The following is a 20,046-nucleotide window of genomic DNA, read 5'->3' as shown; positions in this document are numbered from 1 at the left end:
AGAACAAAGGAAAAAGAGAAAAATGAATGAACGAATGAATGAATGGAGGAAGCAAGGAATGGACGAATGAGATTGAATGAAAGAGGTAAAGAAGGTAGGGAAGGTGGCGTCAGATGTGTTTGTCGTTTTTGAATTCACTTTTCATTTCTGCTGCTTTGTCACGTCAAATGGGGCGTGTGAGGGAATGGAGAGAGGTTGAAAAAGAGAAAAAGCCGGAGGCGATCACCGACGTCAGCTATAAAAGAAAGAAAAAAAAACAAACGTAGCACCCGGCCAGATGAATACAGCCAAAATTGAATTTCAAATTCCCGCTTCGTTTTGTTGGAAAAATTAGCATAAACTAATCCCAACCGAAACGATCACTCCTCTACGGAAGTGAGTCGGTAAGTCGCAAGGTCGGTCGGTTCCTTTTTTTACTAGCTGCTGCTTCTGCTTCTGCTGTTGCTGTTGCTGCTGTTGCCGCTACTGCTGCTACTGCCAACTAGCTACCTCGGCTAAGCAGCAGCTTGGCTGTTGTTCAACAACGCTGACAACACCAACAGAGAGAGAGAGAAAGATGGAGAGTAAACGAAAACCGAACAACGTCCGCCGACGTCTGTTGAACAACGCAAAAATTCCAAACAACGTCGGCAGATGTGAAAATTCACTGAAATTAAAAAAAAACACCATTATATTCAAAAAAGATTAAAAAAGAAATTCTTTTTTTCCCTCTCGACATTTTCAATGATAAATTTTTCAAATATCTTTTCTGATTGTTCCAATTGGAGCAAAAAGAAAAAAAAACAAATCAATCGATGATGCATCATTCTAATGCATACATATATATATATATATATATGCATATTATATATAACATGCAAAGATTGATGATGAATGATGGAAAAAAAAGAGAAAGCAACAATAACAACGGCAAATAAATACGTATCAATACATATATATATATATACTTATATATGGGAAAGTAGAGATGAGAGAGAGAGAGATGTTTGTGATAAATTTCATTAATTATTATAAGAATAGAAATGTAGGCGCGTGTGTAGGTAGTCAAGTATACCCAAGTGACCAATCGTTCATTGTAGACAGATTGAAGAAAAGAATCTAGCAGAATCTCGAGAGAAGAAGCAAATGTAACGCGGTGAAAAATAGTGGAATTATTCCTTGACTGTTTGTGGAGATGAGCCTCGAACAAGATGTATAGAAAAAAGAACCAACACACAAGTCCAGTTGATGGCCAGCAAAAGAAAGAAAGAAAGAAAAAGAGAGAGAGAAGTAACCACTGACCGAGACTGACCAACCAACCAACACTCCGGCTGACCAGCGGCCATTCAACTCAAATCTGCCCGCGTTTCGGCGGGGGCTTAATCTGTCGGCTGATCAACGTCGACAACCACATAAATGGCCGCTCGCAGCTGGACGCCGCCGGTCAGTCGGAGCTCGGCGTTGTGCAAAGTCCAACGAGCGGCTACTCTGACGGATCCATTTTCACGGTCGACCGGTCGGTCAACAGCAGCACTCCACCAACTGACCGACCGACTGACTGACTGACTGACCACTTACTACTGGTGTTGGACAACGGAGAATGGAAAGGGCAAAAAAATGGAAAAGAATTTCCATTCCAAGAAACGAATATAGCTTATTGAAATTTGAACAAAATGCCTTCTTAAAACAATAAATCGTTCTTACACTATCTCACTATCACTCAGTATTCAGTGATGATGATATGGAAATTTTTTGGTGAAATTGAAACAACAGTGAAAGCAAGAAGAAAAATTTACATTCTATTTTTTCCTTTTTATACAGTTTGTCGACTGTCTGTTGACAAAATGTTTTGTCGATTTCATATGTGAGAATAAAAATTAAAATTTCAAAAAAAAAAAAATAATAATAATTGATCTCATAAGTAACAATTACTGTAATGTCGTCGTTTGTTGAAAGCGAGAAAACAGCAGAAGAATGCCCCAGAGATGCCTTATCTTGTTGGTTGGTACGGTGGTAAATTTCTTCTCTTCTTCTTCTATTCATTCCATTTGTTCCGTTCAATTTTGACAGATATTGTTGGAATTGATGAATCATCCGATCGAATATTTTTGTTTTTTTAATATATGCATACGAGAAAATATTTCACCCCTCCTGCAAAATAAACAAATAAATATGAAAAATGTTAAAATGGAAAAAGAAAGAACAACAATTTTTTATTTAAATTTCAAAAAAAAAATGTGTGTCACGAATGATCAAGATTGAACAGTTTTACCGAAATAAATGGCAACAATTTACAGTCTCCCTTCTGCCGAAAAAAAAACAAAACAATTTTACTGTTGTTGTTGCCGTATTTGTCTCTTTTAGCTCACAGAAAAATGAAATTTTGGGAAAAAATTTCTTTTTTTTGTTTTTTGATAAAACAACTGACTAAATCGAAATCTTTTTCACATTGGAATTTTTTGAATTTATTAAATTTCAAAATTTTTTTTTCTCAACAATCGTCATCGGTTGTTTGTTCTTCTTGGAATTGGAAATTTTCGACGCTGTGTTTGTTGCCGTTTTGGAACGCCCAAAACTGACACAATTGAATCGATCAATTTTGAAACTTGTCGCCGTCAACTTCTTCTCCAAACTAAATACACCGTCATAAATTACAAACAAAAGGGAAATAAATTTCCAAGTCGACAAGATTATGAATAATAATGTACAAGATCAATGGACAAAAATGGCAATTGATTCGAACAAATCAATTTGAAAATTCAAATCGTCGTTGGTGGACACAAGAGAAAAATAATAAATAAATAAATAAAACTTTCCAACATTATCAAATTGAAATATTCCCTCTTTTGTTCCTCCCCCTTTTACCCGTTCATTTTATTGATGTTGTCAATTTTAAGTTGAAAAATTTTTCAAATTTATATGTCCAAAAACTTTGCTGGTACAGATTGTAAAGCTAAAAATAGCCCCAAAACGCTGATCGATCAAAAACGTTCGCGTTGTAAAAATTGATCACCATCTATTGAATGTTTCATTTCTTTTCGATTTTCATCATCACACACACACAAAGTAACAATATAAAGCAACAATAACAAATACTTTAAAAAAAAAATTTTCTACAGTAATACAAACAACAAACAAACAACAATCATCCCCGTCTGAGTGATTTTCTCGTGTAGAAAATGTCAAATTCCTTTCTTACCCTTTAAACTGAACTGAAAATGATACTACCCGATGGAAATGTCACTTTTCTTGCCACATCGCACAACACTTCTCTCTTTTTCCTCTAAAGATTAAATTATTGAAAATTATGCGCAAATTGTAAAACTCCTTTCTCTCACTCGTCAATTAAACTAAACTGAACCGAACCAACTACCTAAACTATCTACTGTAGATAAGTTTATGTCAAACAATGTCACGTGATCAATGACAGATCATTTGATACATATATATACATTATTTAAATTGATGATTCATTATATCTACAACTATACACAGATAGATACAGATATTGATATAGTTGTAATTGAATTCAATTTCAACCGTACAATAAGTACACGTTGAACAAATTGTACAAAATCAATTCCATTTCAACTTCACCTTTTCTTTACTCTACTATATCATTTGTCGACAGACGAACAAAATCGAAACAAACCGTGTCAATTTTTCCACAATTTCACATCACTTCTTCAAATTTATCACTGTCGTAGAATTTTTTCAATTTTTATCAACAATTTATTATTATTATTTATTGAAATTATAATATTTTAAAAATAATTTCATTTTTTCAATTCAAAACATTCATTTGTACTTTTTTACCTGCACACTGTAGCGAACGTTCAGTTGAACATTTTCCAATACTGTATTTATGAAGTGAATCTTACTTTTCAAAGTTGAACTTTTGTACATGTTGCCAAATATAAATTTTCCACTGTACGTCTTACAATTTATGATTTTTCAATTTCAAGTGAATATAAATTTATATAAATCTGTTGCGAATGGTTTATTAAAAAAATTTTTTTGATTGATATAAATAAAGCGACATTATTTCCACGTCGTTGACAGTAGCCGAACGCTGGAAAGCCCGAAGCAACGGAAAGTGTGAAAAGTTGAATTCGATTTGTCGATCGGCACTTTTCGAAATTCTCTTTTCTCAAGGTTATTCATGAGAATATCTTCGAAACTTCCGACTGATTGAACACATCATTTCATTTCCTTAACTCTTGCAACATCTTGTACAAACGTATCAAAATTTGCCTTGTCATTTACGTTCTGCCATTTAATCTTATCTCCACACTGACAATGCTAATTTATTTTTCCCCTTTGACGGAAAAAAAATTTTTTTAAACAAACATCATCAAAATTTTCAGCTTCTTTTTTTGTTTTTGAATTCAATTTGATAAAAATTTCCATTTTCTACTGTTTCGAAAATTTGCATAAAGTCAACAGTACCGATTCCAATTGGAAAGTCGATTTGAAAAATCTGCGCCGTCGATAAACACGAGCGAAAAACGTCGTCACACAGCCAAATCGAACCGAACGTGTCAAATAATACCGCCGATTGGTGTACATGTTTGTTTGTCATCGGGATTATCGATTTTTTTTCGTTTTTATTATGCAAATTTACAACAACAAGAAATATCACACTGAATGTAAATAAATTATGGAAGAAAAAGAACAGGAATATAAAAAATAAAAAAAACATTCTTTTTCGTTGTTGGAAAAGTTTTATTATTATTTTTTTTGTCAAATGTCAACGCCCACGCCAACCGACGAAATGTTTTTTATTTTTTTTTTTGTCAACGGAAACGAGAAGAAAGTTTTATTTTTTTTTCGTCGGTCGGCTCGCTCGGTCGTGACGCAATTCGTCTTCGTGTCTCCAGTGGGGGAAGGGAGAGAGGGGGATGGGGGCAGTTTCGGTTTCACTGTTCGGCCACGTCCGAGCAAGTCTGTTTGTTCAGTCCACAAAAGCTTGCCCTGTGCAAGCAAATTTGACCTGACATTGACAAAGATATAGAAAAAAATTTGCATCCCATTCGGACATGATCCACAACAGAGACATTCGATCGTCGTCGTCACCGTAATAACGACACGACAACCACGAACGATGCTTTTACAACAAGGGCAAAAATGTCTCATATATCGCTATTTGGAAAAACCAACCAACGGACGACATGCCACGTACCAGTTGGCCGTGTTCGTTTTCGTTTTGTTCAACTTTCTTCTCAGCAATTTGTTCCACGTCGACCAGACCGATTTGCCCAAGAAAAATCTACTGCTGGTCTGCGACGTCGGCCTGACGTCAATTCTGCTGGTCGAATTGTTGTTGCGAATCTGGTCTTTGGATGTCAATCCCTACTACCGTGGTCCCAACGGTCGACTGGTCTACATGCGCGATTGGCGCTTTTGGCTCGACGTGGCAATTTTGGGCGCTTCGCTGCTGCTCGCCTTGGGCAATTTTTTGGACGAGGTTTGGTCGGCGGACGATTTGCGTTTCTTGCAAATTTTGCGCATATTTCACGTCGACCGCCAGGCGGTATCGTGGCGTCTGATACGGCGCGTGTTCGCTTTGCACAGGGTCGAACTGGTCGCCAGTCTCTATTTGATCATTTTGGGCGTGCTGTTCGTCGCCGCGGTCGTGTACAATTCCGAAAACGATTCAATTCCATTCGACAATCGAACCTTTTCCAGTTTCGGTCAGGCGCTCTACTGGGGTGTGGTCACTTTTTCCACGGTCGGCTACGGCGACATTGCCGTCAACAGTTGGTGGGCGAAATTGACCACCGCGTTGGCTTGTTTCGTTCTGGTCGCGTTGACGTCGATTCCCGCGTCGGTGTTGGGCGTCGGTCTAGCCTGCATGGTCCAAGATGACGAGCTGAAAAAGTTCCAAACCAAACAACGCCCCTTGGCCGCTACGGTGATCCAGTGTTGGTGGAGATCGCAGGCGGTTCGTTTCGGTCGTTCGTCCGGACCGAATTTCCACTGGGCCATGTTGGAAAAGTTGATTGCCCACCAACTGGCCAGTCGACGAACCGCCACCAGTGGCCGCAGACGATCGAGTTTGGTCGACTCGGTACGAGCCAAAATGACAACGATCGCCTCGTTGAACACAACGGTCTGGGCGAAACGTCGACCGAAACGTTTCCGACCAATAGAAACCAGTCTCGAATCGACCAATACGAATTCGAACGGCGACATTTCATTCGACGCGACTTTTCGAACCGAAACGACATCCACTATTTCACCAATACCAACTCACTACAGGCTAACGCTGAGCGCAATTTGGCTTTGGCGTTTCTACGCGGCCAAGCGAAAATTCAAAAAAACCCGCCAATACTGCGACTTGTCCGACGTGTCGCAACAATTGACCGAAAGTGAAGCCATACAACTGCAGGAGATGAACAAATTGTTGAGCCGTTTCGAAATGGCCGTTGGAAAAATTCCACCCGAAGCGGATCTACTGACCAGACTTGCCACGTTGGAAATCAAACTGCTCCGGATGACCAATTTGGCTCAGAATGCCGAACAAATCGCCACCACATTGAAGCGAACATTGATCCAGAAACAATTCCAATCTTCTTCTTCTTCTTCTTCGTCTTCTTCTTATTCCAATCTTGCCCAATGAATGAATCATTATCCCACCGTTCGAATGAATCTTTTACCTTTAATTTGAAAATTTCAAAACACTTTATCCCCATTAAAAATCTATATAATTTGATTTATCATTTGCTTTTTTCTTTGTTTTTTTTTTCAATTTCAAATCTTCCAAAAATTCAAACAAAAAAATGTACAATCAAGTAAACAAATTGTCGTCCAAATCTTTTCTGATAATTTCAATTATTTATTTTTCTCCTCAGTCTATCTTCAATCCACTGATATGGTCTGTTTAATCCTAACAATCTACACACAGAGTTCGACTTTGCAATTTCAACAGTCCCCTTTCGACCTCAACTTAACTAATTCATCCATAACTTGACAATTATTATATTTGTCCTCTTCACTGTTGCTATGATCCAGTAGCAGGCAGTTGAAGTCTCTCTCTCTCAAGCAACCAATGTACTTTTTTGCACCATTTCTACTCTATCGGCCAGAAACAATTCCGGATGTAGATTCAATTCCACTGAACTGAATATCATACAATGGACCAGAAATTACAAGATGCTGTATTAGTTTTCACTTTCATATTATCCAATTCTACTACTCGATTGTACACTTAATATCTATTGTCGGCTGTATTTTAAAAAAATTACAATCAAACTCAAAAAAACATGCATCTTACCGAACTAAGCGCCTTTATTGGTAGTTGAGTCTTTTTTTGCGTTCTACTGATTGAATTATTTTCAATAAATAAATAAATAAATTGTCTCTTCAGGCTCATTTGGCTTTTTTTTAAAATGGAAATGCATTTCTGCTGCAATCGCACTCTAATCAGCCTAAACTGATTTCAAATGAAACTCACAAAAAAAACAAAAATCAATTTGAACAGCACAATTTAGCAATTTAGCATTCTTACACAATTGGTGATTGAAAATAACCACGTACATATCAGAAAATGACACACCATAATTAACTTCAAAAAATCAAAAAAAACAACAAAACTCATCTACAGTATGTCTTTCATATTCTAAAAAACAATTGGAAATTCAGGCTGACTGACAAGTGGAACTAGTGTCGAATGATTTCATTCAAAATTCAAAAATGACCTAGATAAAATGCGCGCCAAAATACGGACATTCGAAAAACAAAAAGTGAACCAGTCGGAAAATAAAGTCGATTTGAAATTTTCAAATGCGAATATCAATTTTAAAAATGTACAAAATTAAATTATTCAAATATTTCGCAATTGTTGCAATTAAGTCAATTGAGTGGAAAAATAATTTTCAACAGACTGCTAATTTGCATAACAAACAGACGCTAATCTGCAAGCGTTGTTCAATCTGATGTTCGATGTGCATGAGAAGAAAACTCGACTTTGTGGCAATTGAAAAATAATAAAAATTAAACGTGATCGAATGAAAAAAAATATCGCAATTCAACAGTTTTCATGTTGAATTATGGAATATTTTTCAACACAAATTAATATTGTTATCTAACACCATAATAAAAAGTGGGATGTTGAATTAAAAAGAGTTAATTCTCTCAAACAGACAGGCACGCCAAGTATGGACATGTTTATTTCATGGCAATGTTGATTTGCATAAGAAGCAAACAGCGCACTTGTCACGCTGACTGCGCACAACGCCATGCACAATATTCATTCACAGCAATTATTTTTCATTCCATTTTTTGAATTTTTGAAAAATAAATGATAATTTACTTTTCATTTATTAATACGTAGAAAATATATAAAATTCCACCACCAGACGTCAGTCGAGAAAACATTACTATTGGTGAAACAATTTCCAGACAAAATTAATTTGCATAATGTGCGCTGACCTCTCTTCGACTCTCGACTGCACAAAAACTGAACGTTGAATTTTTTTTCTTTTAATGAAAATGCAGTAATCTCAAATTTACTTAACCAATTATTAAACATTTCACTGTACTAATAAATTTTAAAAAATGCTACTTGCTAAATTCACTTCTCCCTGTTGAGAACCATCGCTTTCATTTCACTTGTCCAATAAACGATGAATCGCATTCAATTAATAAAAGTAAATCAATTTTCTTCAGGCTCTTCCGGCTTTCTGTATGGATTTTTTCCATCACTGTAAACATGAAAAAAAATTGAAATTCGCCTTGTATGCAAATTTTCGTTTTGTTCATTTCGACTAACGACAACAATTTGTATAATCGACTGATTTGATAAGAAATTTTCCAGCTACCCAAAGAATCAGATCCGGTTCACCACGCTGCATCTGTGGCATAGCTTTGCATTGCAGATTCACTTAGCTGAACATCTTTCTGTTGCATTATTTTATCAGTATCTGCATTCAAGGGCGTTGATACGTCTAATTAATAGGGAGGCGGGGGCGGATGGATATAGTATCCAGAAGATTTATCTATCATGTGCATCTATTATTATGCATGATGTTTTATCATTTAAACAAAACTGGAATCTCGTGATATCAAAAAGTTGCAAATTGATAATTTTAAAATGTTAGTGGATAAATCAAATAGCAATTAAATAAATCTTATTGCGAGTTTTGTTTGTTGAAAATTTGTTGAGTTGAAACTTTGAAAAATTCACTGTAAAACCGGACGGATCAAGCGGTGAGTTGATCTATTGCGACAAAATCAAGTCTAATGCCATGAGTAATTGAAGAATTCAATCGACAATGGACATTGAAGACAAACTGATAGAAATGGAAATAAATATTTTTAATGCATATTTTATTATTCATAATCAATCGTTCAAAGTGAATTAAATAATCTTAAATTTAACTGTTCAACGACTAGACAAATTTGGAAATTCCATAGCGAACTGTGAATTGATAAAGCAAACAATGCAATGCAACAATTTTAATAATAAAAAGTGAACGAGCCGATCTGTTCGGTAGAAGTGATTAGTTTAAACAACTGGAAATTTGCATTGATGAAATAAATTTAATTTAAAACAACCCCGTACAAATGCGCCAATATACCAGTATAAAGAAGTGTCGAAAAACCAAAAATTATCATAAACCGTTTGTAACTTGGTTGTTACGCGGAAGTTTTCAAAAATGCTTCCCACTAAACTACGCATTACTACCGAGTGTAAACACAATGCTGGATACAATGATGGGCGATTTTTAACGTCCATCTATTTGTCGGCTTTGTAATTTCAATTTTAATAAAATATTTTTGCCCACGATAGAAATGCGATTAATAAAAATTAACATACTATCGAAAAGAACGATACTACGCAGTAGTTATTTACGGGCGACAAAATATGGCAAACCGGTTTTGAATTTACGAATCTTTTTTCCACTCAAAACGTTCTTCGTTGATATTCTGCCTGCGCAGATGCACTTTGTCTACGTTTTTTTCATTTTCTTACAATATTTTCTGTCTTCACTTAATGCTACAGTAATTCAAATTTTATTTTGAAAATTTAAATTAATATTATTAAATGAATCTAATTATTTGTTCTAAAAAATTATAATTTTTAATAATGTGGATATCAAACTCATTATTGAACTGTGGCTAATTATTTTTTTTTTCTGCGGAATTTTCTTTCTTTGTTTTCACCGAATAAAATGCACAACAATAAAATTGAACATTTTTGTGTAATTTTGAAACCCCCTCATTAGTTATATTACCTGTCATAAAATAAAACGGAGCTTATTACAATCAAAAATACATAAACAATCATATAATAGACGAGTACAATAAAATATTTCAGTATTAGTAAACTATTACGGTTTTTGACAATTTTAAACGAGTCCAATAATTACAATTTTTATTTTAGAAAATAATCAGTATATCTATTATTCACAAAACATCTACATACCATATTACTCCTGATGTTGCATAATATAATTAAAAATTATCAGGTTCTAATAAATAATAATAATAAATACAATATTAATTACAGTTTTTAATGATATTTTATAAAGCGTTTTAAAGTGGAATCTTTAAATACTTAAAATAAATATTCTTTAAAATATTATTAAATAAACTTTAAATTAAATAACCTCAGGTTTCAAATACTGTCAGTTAAGATTGACGCGTCAGTCTACCATAATCCGTACGATTAAGCTGGTAGTTGTGTCATCGTGCGCCATGAGCTCCGTAAACGACTCGCGTTACCTTTTGGACATCCAGAAGAAGATGGAGGCGATGCTTAAATATCAGAAGCCGGAAGACCGGAATCAGAAGCTTTTGCAATACTACATCGACGAGCTTTTTACCTTTCCATGTTTTAGAACTACTGTCGTGCCACCACCAGCTTTTGGGATATTTGTATACTACATCAGAGAACTGTACATCTCTGAACCAGGCTATCCGTACAACGTGAAAATGAGATTAATTGGTCCTCGGGGCAGTACGATCAAAAGAATGGAACACTTTTGCCAATGCTCCATTAATGTGCATCCCGTTAACTACGATCACGTGATTGTTTACATCGCAAGTGAGGATTATATAAGCGTCGCAAGATGGAAGGTTGATCTGGCAGAAAAATGCATAAACGATGTCCTTCGTATTCCTGCTAACGGTCGTGATATAGTCTATCAAATGCAAATGGCAGAATTGGCAGTTCGAAATGGAACTTATGAAAATCGCATAATGCATTTTCATTGATTTTTTAAACTCATTTTATATAATATTAAGTAATTTTTAATTTTTCTTGGTAATGAACAATTCCAATAATTGATTATGATCATGATCATGGTGATGGCTATCATTTAATAAATTATATTCTTCAAAACACTGGTTCTTATTACAGAATACGTCGATTGAAATTTTTACATAACTTGTTGATATTGTATTACAGTTAAATTTGTACAATTAAATTGTTTGAAATTTACATATGAAAGACTACTTTATCATTAAAAAACATATTATGGATATATTACAAAATAATAACCAAATAATCATCAGTTGGTTACGCATCAATCAAATCAGAAGTTGACAAATCTTAATTTTATCAGCAATGACATTTTTTAAAATGTAATGAAATCACAATCTGTGTACATTTAATGCACTTGAATCGACGATGTGATTAAGAAATTCTTATATTCACGATAGCTTTAGCATCAAATATCACAATACTGTTTTTTGCTATGAACTGTCAAGACAATTCATAAAGGCAGTTCATGCCAAATTCAAATACCAATATTTTAAAAAATAGTGAATATAGCTATTGTTGACAGAACATTTACATACCATATTACTCCTGATGTTGCATAATATAATTAAAAATTATCAGGTTCTAATAAATAATAATAATAAATACAATATTAATTACAGTTTTTAATGATATTTTATAAAGCGTTTTAAAGTGGAATCTTTAAATACTTAAAATAAATATTCTTTAAAATATTATTAAATAAACTTTAAATTAAATAACCTCAGGTTTTAAATACTGTCAGGTAAGATTGACGCGTCAGTCTACCATAATCCGTACGATTAAGCTGGTAGTTGTGTCATCGTGCGCCATGAGCTCCGTAAACGACTCGCGTTACCTTTTGGACATCCAGAAGAAGATGGAGGCGATGCTTAAATATCAGAAGCCGGAAGACCGGAATCAGAAGCTTTTGCAATACTACATCGACGAGCTGTTTACTTTTCCATGTTTTAGAACTACTGTCGTGCAACCACCAGCTTTTGGGATATTTGTATACTACATCAGAGAACTGTACATCTCTGAACCAGGCTATCCGTACAACGTGAAAATGAGATTAATTGGTCCTCGGGGCAGTACGATCAAAAGAATGGAACACTTTTGCCAATGCTCCATTAATGTGCATCCCGTTAACTACGATCACGTGATTGTTTACATCGCAAGTGAGGATTATATAAGCGTCGCAAGATGGAAGGTTGATCTGGCAGAAAAATGCATAAACGATGTCCTTCGTATTCCTGCTAACGGTCGTGATATAGTCTATCAAATGCAAATGGCAGAATTGGCAGTTCGAAATGGAACTTATGAAAATCGCATAATGCATTTTCATTGATTTTTTAAACTCATTTTATATAATATTAAGTAATTTTTAATTTTTCTTGGTAATGAACCATTCCAATAATTGATTATGATCATGATCATGGTGATGGCTATCATTTAATAAATTATATTCTTCAAAACACTGGTTCTTATTACAGAATACGTCGATCGAAATTTTTACATACTTGTTGATATTGTATTACAGTTAAATTTGTACAATTAAATTGTTTGAAATTTACATATCAAAAACTACTTTATCATTAAAAAACATATTATGGATATATTACAAAATAATAACCAAATAATCATCAGTTGGTTACGCATCAATCAAATCAGAAGTTGACAAATCTTAATTTTATCAGCAATGACATTTTTAAAAATGTAATGAAATCACAATCTGCGTACATTTAATGCACTTCAATCGACGATGTGACCAAGAAATTCTTATATTCACGAAGGCTTTAGCATCAAATATCACAATACTGTTTTTTGCTATGAACTTTCTAGACAATTCATCAGGGCTGTTCAAGGCAAAAAACTCAAATAACAAACTATACAATAGTCTAATTTTCTATTGCATTTTATGTCTAAAAAATAATTTCATAATTGTAATACAGGAGCAACACTGGAATAAAATATAAAAGGCGGAAGCTGCTGATGCAAGTGATAAACAATGATGATGCAATCATTTTGCAAAATCGGTTACAATGTATGCATAGAAACATTATTTCTGCAAAGCATTTTTTAACTTTTAAGCTGGAATTAAATTTTTTAAATATATTTTAATTATGCCATTAATTTATAGTATAGCACATTTGGAAAAAGTAGCGCAAAATCGGTCAAAGTTTCCGTCTCGAAAATTTCATGTAAAGTTATGGTATCCCATTAAAGCTGTTTGATAAGCTACAATATTTGAAATATACAATTTTTACTCATTTTATAATAAATATAATTTTTTACATATAATATTTTCAATATTTTTTTCCAGACTCTCGTACTGTTTGCCATTTTCATACTGTAACAAGTATTATTATATCACATGATTTTCGCATTATAATTGTATTTTTTTAATTTAACATAACATTTAGTTTTAGAAATATCTTAATACGACTAAGTTTTCTGCAAAACAAAATTTGTTAGTACATTTCTATTTTACTTGATAATCACTTTGCTGTCTGTAGGTTTTGTTGCTTTTCTCTTTTTGTGAGTTAATATATGCTGACAGTCGTTGGTTTTACTGTCATTTTAAGCACAAACAAAAGTTATAAATTATATTTAATTGATTTTTTTGCGTTAATTAATATACGTTTAAGTGTGTATGGTTTGTAGATATGTGTAAAATAAGTTTATTTGTGCAGTCGTGAAAGTGGAAAAGAAATTTGATAATGTGCATGTTAAATTTTTGATATTTTAACTTCATCTTAGGATTTCAATTATGAGCAAGAAAAATATTCCACTGCGCGAGAAAGTAGAAGAATGTCGCCGAATGCTATCTGTCGCCAATGATGACACTTCTCTTGTAGCAGCATTGAACGCTATTCCGTTGCTCATGTCGGATGATAACGCAGATGATTTTATTTGTGAAATTTACGACAAGATTTCTGTTGAATTTATGCAACGATTTTTACGAGAAGATACCGAAGAAGGCATCGTTGCTGCATTGACAATATTGTCTCGACTTCTATCTATAGAAAATCTGCCAAATTCAAAGAAATTTGTCAGTTGTTTTAAAGACTTGATAAAATGCGTAGAAAAGTAAGGATATTTTGGTTTCTTTTTTTTCTTTCGTTTGGTACAAGTGAAAATGTCATTTTCGTTTTTCAATTTTTGCAGCTATTTTGAATTTGAAATGCAGCTTTGAATTTAGAAGAATAATAGAATTTTTAGAGTAATAACGAAAAGTAATAAATTGGCATTCATTTATCACGTTAATTTATTTATTTTAATTGCAAAGTTTGTTTATGGTTGATGAATAATAAATAAATGCAGTGAACAGAAAATGAATCATCGTATTGCCCTGTTGCGTGAATCATCACAAAGCAATTTATTCAAGTTGTTGCAATGTTAGCAGTTTTTTTTTACAGTTTGAATTAAGCGCTGACTAATTTTTTATACATTGGAGATATAAGAATATTTTAGTCGAGCATGGTATTTATGATTTATTTTTAGAATTGCTGGCGACTATAAGCCGGAAAACGCCGAAGTTTTGTCGGATGGTTTGTTCTGCTTAGCAGTGTTGTACGAAAGTAACTCTGCTCCGAACAGCTCGCTCGATCGAATGTATTGTTTATTTGAAAATGTCTACGACAAAATGCCAAATAACATTATAAATTGCGCTTTGAATATATGTGAGAAAAAAGTGCTTGATGGAAGTTACTGGTCCAGTGCAAAGGCAAATAAGATTATGAAGTTAATCGTGGGCAAAATGAAAGCCGATCCGAAAATCATGATTGAGAATTTGTCTCGTTTCAACAGCTTCTTTCTGCAATACGGGAACTTTGATCGTAGCAACCACAGCGGTCATAGCACTTCTGCTACGTGGATCAGTGATGTGAAGGTGATGATTAGAAAGATGCTATGCAATAATTTACCTGAAAGTATACGTCTGGAAGCGGTGACAGCCGCTGGTTGTTTGACTAATGTGATTGGAATTCAATGGATTGTCAGCAATGTAAAATTGTTCGAAGCTGTTCTGGCTATGTGTACCATCGAAATACAGTATTTGTATGAAGTTGCGTTGGTGAACATTCCGGAAAATTTCCAATGCTGCATGCAAGCTTGTTGCCAGTTTGTGTTCGAAGTGATGATGTGGCTTCCTCTGCACGAGCAGTGGTCTTTGGAAAATGCGGACAGTTTTATTCGTATTACAGATTATATTCGAGATTTGGTCTTGTTCACTTTGCATTGTCTCACGGAAGTGAAGGGAAATGACCGAGTGAAAGTACCGGCAAAGTTGATTGTTATTGTGAGCAATTTTTTGAGATTTGCACCAGAACTTGTTGAAAAAGGTATGAAATTACAAAAAAATATGAATTGCATATTGATTTTTCAAAATTAGCGTCGATTCAATGAACGAATGAATTAATTAATCGTGTAGGAAGAATATTGCAGTCATTATTTGTATTTTTTCTTTTCTGAAAAGCTCTTAATAAAATTACTGCCGATTAAAAAAAATTTTTATTCAGGTTTACCAGTGGAAATTTTGTCACTTATGGTGAAATACTTGGAAAAGGCAGAAAAGCGAGATGAATTTGCCGAGGCAATTCTTTGTGTTTTCATGGCGGTGGCCCACTTGTCAGACGGTGAATACGGTATCAGTGCTGCATTGTTGATGCGGACATTCAACATGACGTTGGAATGGATATTTCTTGTGGTGAAATCGAAAACCGACCAAGATACTGTTGACTTGGTGCATTCATGGATGGCGACTGTGTTTTCCAGCTTTTTGGACGTCGACATGACCAAAGTGGAGATGGATGCGGATGTTCATGAATTGCCAATTTCTATTCAACGTGTGGATGAGTTGTTGAAATGCGAACAAATTCTGGTAGGTTGTTTTCGACGTTCACTGTGTTGTTTTATTAATATGCTTTATTTTGAATAAAAGAGACAAGAAGATATTGATGTACTGGCACTGGTGGCGAACGGTTATATTCATTTGGTGGAAGGTTTTCGCGTGAAATTGACCGAAACTCAGGCTCAATCTCTGGTTGATATATTCGTGGCGGTCAAAGAGTACATCACTGGCGACAATCCGTTGAAATTAGATTGCCATTCAATGGAAAATCTGAACCAACTTTTGAACACTGGAATGGATCATTTGTGCAAGCTAGCTGAACAGCACAATAAGCTGAAAGAAATGTTGAATACAGCTTGGGGTGAGGAGGAAATTTTGAAATTCATGCAACAAAAGCAGGACACCATTTCCAATATTGGAACCACTGAGAGTGAAGAAAACTGAACGCTACTTAAATATTCTATTACTTAAAACATGTCAAGGGCGAATTAACCGTAGTGTTAATTGTCAAATCTGAATGTATTCATTTTAATGCTTGCTTGTAAAATGTATTTGTATATTTCAAATTGCAATATTATCATTATTATTATTATTATTTGTGAGAAGAACAGCAGAGCAGAGCAGATAGAGTTGCATGTGAAAGTGAAAATTTGTTTTAAGAATTTTGTTTATTTATCAGCGAAATTTTACTGAACCAGTCCAGCACTGTTGATCATTGGTAGTGGGTTTGAAATTTGTAATTTTGTCATATGAAATGTGAAAAGGAATTATCAAAGAAACAAACGATGCTGTATTTGCAGAAATATTCAAAAAAATATTACTCATCCACATGCCGTCAGTATACCGATGCTTTTTTGCTAGCTTGTTTTGTCAGTGAATGAAAATATAAAAAATGTATTGATCTTTCTTTTTTTCGATTTACTCTACAATGGTACTTTGACGTGAGTAATAATCATTTCGACTTTCTTTTGGACACCTACTCTTTAGCCAGAATTGAATATGCAGTTAGAATAATTACCCTTTAATAAAATCTGTAGTACCACAGTATCATCAAATCCCAATTACAAAAGACAACCTTTACACCGCACCCGAAACATGCAGAGTACCGCCAACTCGAGCAGATTGTATTCGAATTGTGTTGTTTGTTTCAAGCATGTAATGGCGTATAATCCAGAAAAAAATATTCAAAAGACGACGCTTTTGCCAGCACAGTTTGACGAATTGAATCATGAAATTGTAGTTGACTTGTGAAAACGACAAATAATAATAATAAATGTGACAGTGCGTAAAACATGAATATTTAAGATTCCAGACTTTCTGACTGAACTAAAACAGGATAAATATTACAAAATACAATACAATTTACGCATATTTCAAAATTTACTATATACATAAGGAAAATTGAACCTGAATTTCATGTACAAATTCATTAGTTCTTTGTAGAGCCATTATTAACAAATAAATGAAAGCTTAAAAAATAGAAATAGCAAATAATTAAATTTTTTGCAACAATTTAATAACAAATATACTTAATTACATTGAATACATTTTTAGCAACATGATCAAAATTTACAATACTAGCGGGAAAGTACAAAAATGAATTTGATATACTGTAACTTTCAAAATGCGCTTCTGATAATTTTTACGTTACATCAAAATTATATAATTTACTACAACATTCATTGTATTTCCATTGCAGCGGAGTTGCGCTTAACGGTCCGTCATTCCGTTCGTATCGAATTCTTTTCATCATCGAAAATTGTTTTGGACGTCGAACATTCTTCACAATGAATCCAGTAAATTACGTTTGTAAATAATACAGAATGAAATTTAATAATTTTTTACATTTTGAAGTTGTAATTCTTATTTTGTTTTATGAAAAATGTCGCTGTAAATATTTATTCATTTCTACTGTATCCACATTTTCTGTTGTAAATAATTTGTGTAATTCTATTTTATCAACTAGTAGAATTAAAATAATTTTTACTGCATGAATTATAAATATAAAATAAGAAAAATATTGCATATTTCAATATAAATTGATCCTGTGACGAGAAATTATTCTAGACGCATGTGAATATTCAACGCAGGGATCAAGCACTTTTGTGTAAAATATGCCAGAAAACGTTCCGTGATCATGTCGCAAAATACAATCACATGCGAATGCACAGAAGACAAAGACCATTCGTCTGTCCGATTTGTAAAAGAGCATTTTTGTGGGAAATATCATTTAGAGGACATTTGAATGCGCACGCAAGGCGGTTGATCATTACACCAAGCATGGTAATTGGGCAGAATATCTGAAGCAATATTTACTTCTACCTTGATAAATGCATTTTTTCATTGAGGTTAATGCAATTTGTGAAAAAGAAAAAAACCGTCACCAATGGAAAAGAAAGAAACCACCGAATTTGGTCGGTCGTTATACAATTTATTCGAAAAAATTTTCTCTGACTAAATCAGAAAACATTAAACAGTAAGTAACACATTTCCAATTTTACTGTAAAGTCACATTCATGGAGTTATCTGTTAATTTAAATTGCATATTTGAAAAGCAAATGATAAATCCATTAGTGATTTTGCTAACAAACAGTAGCCATAATATCAAGCAAGATAACGAAGTAACGTCAATTTCAGATAAAAGAATTGTCAAAGCAGTCACTTCACGGTATAGTCTTTATTTTATCCAGAAAATAGTTCCAGAAAATTTCAATATTTCAAAATTTTATATTTTGGCATTTTCAAATGATATTTTGAAGACTATTTGTATTCAATTCTCATTTTGCTTTATATACGTTTAGCGCAAATGAAAGAAAAGATAAAGATGAAGAAACAACCACTACTATCGACTTGGGAAATGCCAGATTGACCATCGTTAATGATAATATCAGAAAAAATAATCCAGTTCCAAAGATAATCAAAGTACGTCTTGGAAAACCAACTGCATTAAAAAATGGAGCATACAATCAAGGTGAATTGAAAGGCCAACAAGCTTATGAATCTGCGCATTTAAAAGACAAGTTTAAAAGGGCTCAAATGTCAATGAATGAACGGTTTCAAAAAATGAAGAAAGTTCACTGACGGTTGAATACTTATTTCTTGTGCACGCCCCAACAGGATGCTAAGTATGCAGAACTGTTTATTCTGGGCATGCCTTTTTATGGAAATAATTATTCATGAATGAAATATCAGTTGTAATTCATTGTGGAATAAAAGACAAATGGTTTTCCCCGGGTGTTGTTTCTTCAACAAAAAGCTGTCTTGGTATGATTATCTCGTTCTTGGTATAACTACTAAATGAATATCGATTAATTAGACGGAATGTAAGAAGCGTCCGTGGGAAAGTAGCAATGATAAAACAACGAGAGAGCGATCGTGAGTTGAAAAATATTTTGCCTGCAAAAGTTGTTAAAAATTAATGTTGGAAAACATTTTGTATTCATGCTATTGTTAGAACATGCGCTTCCATCGATCCTGTTTATCTTTACATCTTCTTACAGATTCACAAAAAAAACTAGCATATATATATATGTTATTTATTTTTCATAGTTAGTTCTACATTCAAATGTTGCAGAAGAATAATATAACATCAAAACAGAAACAATAAACATGGAATAAATGCTAATTTGAATAAAGTTGTTGCCAGACCACGTAATCAGCCGTACGGCAATCAAAAGTTAAGGGTTAGGCTATAACTGCGGCTCTAAGTCATCTGCAACAAGCTAAAAACAAAATACCGTAATTATTACAAAAATAGAGCTGTTTATAATTGACCCATTGAAAAATGCTTAAACTCGTCCAACTGCAGCTTCATTTCCCATTGGGATATTTGGTGCGTGAGATAAATCACGGCTTCGTCACAGAACTTTTACTTGCATAAATACCAGTACTTGGAACATTAATTCATCTTCAATCATTTCAGAGTAGATAAAGCGACGTAATTTTTGTACTGAAAGCCATCGACTTT

General features: G+C 33.7%; 6 protein-coding genes across 6 annotated transcripts; 3 read left to right on the top strand and 3 right to left on the bottom strand.

The window, feature by feature from the left end:
- Nucleotides 1-1,358: 1,358 nt before the first annotated feature.
- Nucleotides 1,359-2,022, bottom strand: Tsp_09667 (hypothetical protein). Its single transcript, XM_003374278.1, is given in 3 exon segments — nucleotides 1,359-1,541; nucleotides 1,558-1,659; nucleotides 1,912-2,022. 3 exon segments carry the CDS (start codon nucleotides 2,020-2,022, stop codon nucleotides 1,359-1,361), a joined length of 396 nt encoding a protein of 131 aa, XP_003374326.1.
- A 3,302-nt stretch (nucleotides 2,023-5,324) lies between these two features.
- On the bottom strand, nucleotides 5,325-6,174 carry Tsp_09668 (hypothetical protein). Its single transcript, XM_003374277.1, has 3 exons — nucleotides 5,869-6,174; nucleotides 5,659-5,824; nucleotides 5,325-5,572 (listed from the first exon to the last, which is right to left on the bottom strand). The coding sequence occupies exons 1-3, from the start codon at nucleotides 6,172-6,174 to the stop codon at nucleotides 5,325-5,327; spliced, it is 720 nt and encodes a 239-aa protein (XP_003374325.1).
- Nucleotides 6,175-6,241: 67 nt separating this feature from the next.
- Nucleotides 6,242-7,710, bottom strand: Tsp_09669 (conserved hypothetical protein). Its single transcript, XM_003374276.1, has 4 exons — nucleotides 7,680-7,710; nucleotides 7,512-7,546; nucleotides 6,468-6,638; nucleotides 6,242-6,364 (listed from the first exon to the last, which is right to left on the bottom strand). Exons 1-4 carry the CDS (start codon nucleotides 7,708-7,710, stop codon nucleotides 6,242-6,244), a joined length of 360 nt encoding a protein of 119 aa, XP_003374324.1.
- Nucleotides 7,711-10,680: 2,970 nt separating this feature from the next.
- Tsp_09670 (putative KH domain protein) lies at nucleotides 10,681-11,199 on the top strand. Its single transcript, XM_003374275.1, has one exon. The coding sequence runs from the start codon at nucleotides 10,681-10,683 to the stop codon at nucleotides 11,197-11,199; it is 519 nt and encodes a 172-aa protein (XP_003374323.1).
- Nucleotides 11,200-12,056: 857 nt separating this feature from the next.
- Tsp_09671 (female germline-specific tumor suppressor gld-1) lies at nucleotides 12,057-12,575 on the top strand. The gene has a single exon (XM_003374274.1). It carries the CDS (start codon nucleotides 12,057-12,059, stop codon nucleotides 12,573-12,575), a length of 519 nt encoding a protein of 172 aa, XP_003374322.1.
- Nucleotides 12,576-13,997: 1,422 nt separating this feature from the next.
- Nucleotides 13,998-19,160, top strand: Tsp_09672 (zinc finger protein). The gene is made up of 9 exons (XM_003374273.1): nucleotides 13,998-14,317; nucleotides 14,732-15,570; nucleotides 15,748-16,109; nucleotides 16,170-16,440; nucleotides 17,117-17,234; nucleotides 17,779-17,875; nucleotides 18,147-18,362; nucleotides 18,428-18,555; nucleotides 18,839-19,160. Exons 1-9 carry the CDS (start codon nucleotides 13,998-14,000, stop codon nucleotides 19,158-19,160), a joined length of 2,673 nt encoding a protein of 890 aa, XP_003374321.1.
- Nucleotides 19,161-20,046: the final 886 nt, after the last annotated feature.

This window comes from Trichinella spiralis (genome assembly GCF_000181795.1).
Source record: "Trichinella spiralis strain ISS 195 chromosome Unknown Scfld6, whole genome shotgun sequence".
Taxonomy (NCBI): domain Eukaryota; kingdom Metazoa; phylum Nematoda; class Enoplea; order Trichinellida; family Trichinellidae; genus Trichinella; species Trichinella spiralis.
This window is presented reverse-complemented; position numbering and strand designations above follow the sequence as displayed.

What these genes read in the sequence shown, in the direction of transcription:
- Tsp_09667 (XM_003374278.1), bottom strand. Translation starts at nt 2,022, where the DNA reads ATGAATAGAAGAAGAAGAGAAGAAATTTACCACCGTACCAACCAACAA. An exon ending in CAACAAACGACGACATTACA is followed by an intron (nt 1,660 to 1,911) that starts GTAATTGTTACT and finishes TATTGTTTTAAG; the next exon opens with AAGGCATTTTGTTCAAATTT.
- Tsp_09668 (XM_003374277.1), bottom strand. Translation starts at nt 6,174, where the DNA reads ATGTCGCCGTTCGAATTCGTATTGGTCGATTCGAGACTGGTTTCTATT. An exon ending in CGGCCAAGGGGCGTTGTTTG is followed by an intron (nt 5,825 to 5,868) that starts GTTTGGAACTTT and finishes CATGCAGGCTAG; the next exon opens with ACCGACGCCCAACACCGACG. An exon ending in CCTGACCGAAACTGGAAAAG is followed by an intron (nt 5,573 to 5,658) that starts GTTCGATTGTCG and finishes GATCAAATAGAG; the next exon opens with ACTGGCGACCAGTTCGACCC.
- Tsp_09669 (XM_003374276.1), bottom strand. Translation starts at nt 7,710, where the DNA reads ATGTCCGTATTTTGGCGCGCATTTTATCTAG. An exon ending in CATTTTCTGATATGTACGTG is followed by an intron (nt 6,639 to 7,511) that starts GTTATTTTCAAT and finishes TTCAAATTAAAG; the next exon opens with GTAAAAGATTCATTCGAACG. An exon ending in CAAATTGGTCATCCGGAGCA is followed by an intron (nt 6,365 to 6,467) that starts GTTTGATTTCCA and finishes CATCTCCTGCAG; the next exon opens with TTGTATGGCTTCACTTTCGG.
- Tsp_09670 (XM_003374275.1), top strand. Translation starts at nt 10,681, where the DNA reads ATGAGCTCCGTAAACGACTCGCGTTACCTTTTGGACATCCAGAAGAAG.
- Tsp_09671 (XM_003374274.1), top strand. Translation starts at nt 12,057, where the DNA reads ATGAGCTCCGTAAACGACTCGCGTTACCTTTTGGACATCCAGAAGAAG.
- Tsp_09672 (XM_003374273.1), top strand. Translation starts at nt 13,998, where the DNA reads ATGAGCAAGAAAAATATTCCACTGCGCGAGAAAGTAGAAGAATGTCGC. An exon ending in GTGTTGTTTGTTTCAAGCAT is followed by an intron (nt 17,235 to 17,778) that starts GTAATGGCGTAT and finishes TTTCCATTGCAG; the next exon opens with CGGAGTTGCGCTTAACGGTC. An exon ending in TGATCATTACACCAAGCATG is followed by an intron (nt 18,363 to 18,427) that starts GTAATTGGGCAG and finishes TTTTTCATTGAG; the next exon opens with GTTAATGCAATTTGTGAAAA.